This window comes from Bison bison, unplaced genomic scaffold, assembly GCF_000754665.1.
Source record: "Bison bison bison isolate TAMUID 2011002044 unplaced genomic scaffold, Bison_UMD1.0 scf7180017864329, whole genome shotgun sequence".
Taxonomy (NCBI): domain Eukaryota; kingdom Metazoa; phylum Chordata; class Mammalia; order Artiodactyla; family Bovidae; genus Bison; species Bison bison.
In genome coordinates this window covers 1,810,200-1,813,356 of record NW_011494901.1, presented here as the reverse complement: position 1 = coordinate 1,813,356, position 3,157 = coordinate 1,810,200, and the positions used below count along the sequence as shown (strand labels likewise).

General features: G+C 45.0%; 1 protein-coding gene across 1 annotated transcript in view; it reads right to left on the bottom strand.

Annotated features, from left to right (window-relative positions):
* The window catches only part of LOC104998398 (beta-hexosaminidase subunit beta-like), a 36,302-nt gene that overhangs the window by 6,533 nt on the left and 26,612 nt on the right, over positions 1–3,157 (bottom strand). The window contains exons 7-8 of the mRNA XM_010853536.1: positions 2,665–2,794; positions 125–305 (exon numbers count right to left, since the gene is read on the bottom strand). Of these exons, the coding sequence (XP_010851838.1) occupies positions 125–305; positions 2,665–2,794 (311 nt within the window). The remainder of the gene's footprint in view (positions 1–124; positions 306–2,664; positions 2,795–3,157) is intronic.

Below are 3,157 nucleotides of genomic sequence, written 5' to 3'. Positions count from 1 at the left end.
GGTTAACACCTCTCAGAGATGTTCCCCCAAGTCTTCCCTTTTCCCAGGGACACCTCTACACCTACTTCAAAGATAAAAGGTTTTAGAAAAGTGGAGGAGGGGGGCAGTTAACAGATTTTCATACCAACAATTAAAATTTACTTCATCTCCTCCCAGATGAATGAATTCATCTGGAAACACAGTACTAATTTCTTTGAAAAGTTTAGACAGGAAGCTGTAAGTTGAATTCAGTATAGGGTTTATAGGTCCAAAAGTCCCAGATGGCTCTCTCGCATGATAACATGGAGTCAGGAGGTCTTCCTGGCCTAGAAGGAAACACGGAGAATCTTTTCTGAAGTAGTAGTTCAGTCACAAAGACAAGGCTTTGCACATGATTATACTACTTTATTTTGTTGAAGATATATGTTATACAGAAAAAGATAAGCATGTTTACTCAGAGTTACTTTGGTAATTTCTTCAGAAAAGAAAAGGGAGAACTAATTCCTGAATACTGCCCCTGTGCCACCATGCTTCCGTTTCCATCAGCCTCTCTGAGATTTTACCCGTTTCAGATACTATCTCAAATACTGGTGGCTGGTGGTTTAGTCACTAAGTTGTGTCTGACTGTTGCAACCCATGGACTGTAGCCCGCCAGGCTCCTCTGTCCATGGGATTCTCCAGGCAAGAATACTGGAGCCGGTTGCCATTTCCTTCTCCAGGGGACCTTCCCGACCAGGGAATCGAACCTCGGTCTCCTTCACTGTAGGCAGATTCTTTACCAACTGAGCTACAAGGGAAGCCCCATCTCAAATATGAAAGGCTCCCAAATCTTCAGCTTGCCCCAATCCTTTTCCTCAAGTTTCAAACCGTATTTCAAATTCCCTGTTGAACACAATTAGCTTCCCTTCAAATATAATCCAACAGGGCTTCCTCAGTGGGTCAGAGGTAGAGAATCTGCCTGCCAATGCAGGAGACACAGGTTCGATCCCTGGTCTGGGAAGATCCCATATGCGGAGAAACTAAGCCCATGCACCGCAACTTCCGAGCCCACCTGCCACAACCAGTGAGTAGCCCCCGCTCACTGCAACTAGAGAAAAGCCTGTGCGGCACCAAGACCCAGCATGGCCCAAGATAAATAAAATAAAAAATACAATCTAACAGAAACTAAATTCTCTCCCCCAAACTCCCTTGGTAGCTTCCCAGTTTTCACATTCTGGTAAGCCAGTCACCATCCCACCAAGTCTCTCGTCCCTCTCTTGCTGGAGTCAGTCAGTTGCCAAGTTCTATGGATTGTATTTCCAGAATGTCTCTCAGTTCCATACATTCTTTGCCATCCCTGTTATCAGCATTCTGCTCTCGGACCTTCACTTCCAATCTGTCACTTTCACGTAGGGCTCCCTACACTGAGGCTCTCTCCATGTCCCTCTTCTACTCTGCAGCTTTCACTGGCCTCCATGTGTCCTGATGAAGCGCAAACTCCTCACCCAAGGCCTACCATGCTACTTTTGCAGACTCATTTCCCACTATTCTCCAGGTCTATTCTAATAACTTTTACTGAACAATCATAAATGCTAGGTGCAGTGCTATATGCTTTATATTCATTTTTTAATCTTCAAAAAACATGATATGATGGCTATTATTAATACACCATTTTAGAGATGGGAAGTCTGAGAATGAGATGTTCTATAACTTGCCCAGGGTCACTCAGTTTATAAATGCCAGAAAGTGAAAAGTGAAAGTAATATTCGCTCAGCTATGTCCGACTCTTGGCGACCCATGGACTACAGCCTGCCTGACTCCTCTGTCCATGGAATTCTCCAGGCAAGAATACTGGAGTGGGTTGCCATGCTCTTCTCCAAGGGATCTTCACCTCCCAGGGATAAAACCTGGGTCTCCTGCATTGCAGGCAGATTCTTTACCATCTGAGCCACCATGGAAGCCCGTAAGTGTCAGAAATAGGACTCAAATCCCAGGCAGTCTAGCTCCAAAAGCAGTTCTTAAGCACTCAGTAGTAAAGAATCCGCCTGCAATGCAGGAGACCCCAGCTCGATTCCTGGGTGGGAAAGATCCCCTGGAGAAGGGACAGGCTACCCACGCCAGTATTCATGGGCTTTCCTGGTTGCTCAGATGGTAAAGAATTCACCTGCAATACGGGAGACATGGGTTCATCCAGGCGTTGGGAAGATCCCCTGGAGAACAGCATGGCAACCCACTCCAGTATTCTTGCCTGGAGAGTCCCCATGGGCAGAGGAGCCTGGGGGCTACAGTCCATGGGGTCACAAAGAGTGGGGCACGACTGAGAGGCTAAGCACAGCACAGCACATACTGCTCTCTCCTGTGCTGTCCTCCAGCTAAATGCCTGTCCTTCTACCGGAAACAAGAATATATTCTTTGATCTCTCAAGAACATTTTAGGTGTTACTTCACTCATGTAACTGTTTAACTTACTTTTCACATTCTACTTGTTGTAATCATTTCTTGTTTTCTTTTATCCCTTGTGTTTATACTTTAGGCAATGCCTAGATACAGTGACCTGCTCACAATAGACATATAGTAGTTATTGAATTACAACCATCAATAGTGCTACCTTTGTGCAAATCACAAGAACGAAATGAGCAAACACCAAGTCATGAGATGCAGGAGTACACGTGTTCACTTTTAGCAACTCATAAAACACACTCCTTACCTTTTCCCCAAGATGCCGTATGTCCAGGGCTATCAAATTCTGGCAGGATGCGAATCCCTCGTAATCGGGCATATTCAATCACTGTACGGACATCGTTTGGTGTATACACATGAGACAAAAAATAGCTTCCCTGCGAAAGTCACATTTATTAAAATTAAAATGTATGAGCTGTTTATGGTTCTGTTTGTATTTTGGTATCTGCCAGCAGACTTTTCAAGTATTACAAAGTATTAAAGTCTTATTTGATGTTGGATGGCTCATTTAAATTATCTGTTTACTGTATCTTATCAGTAAACTCTCAGCATACTTTGGGTTAACTCCAGATTTATTGACAGAACTATCTATTGACAGAACCAGCACCTTGTTTTAGCAATGTCTACCATCACGCAGCGCACAGAGCGCGGCCGAGAGGAGCTACCCTACATCCGAGGTCAGGGGCAGAAGCCGGGAGGACCCCATGCCCGAGGGGTGGCAGCCAAGAGGAGTTACCCAC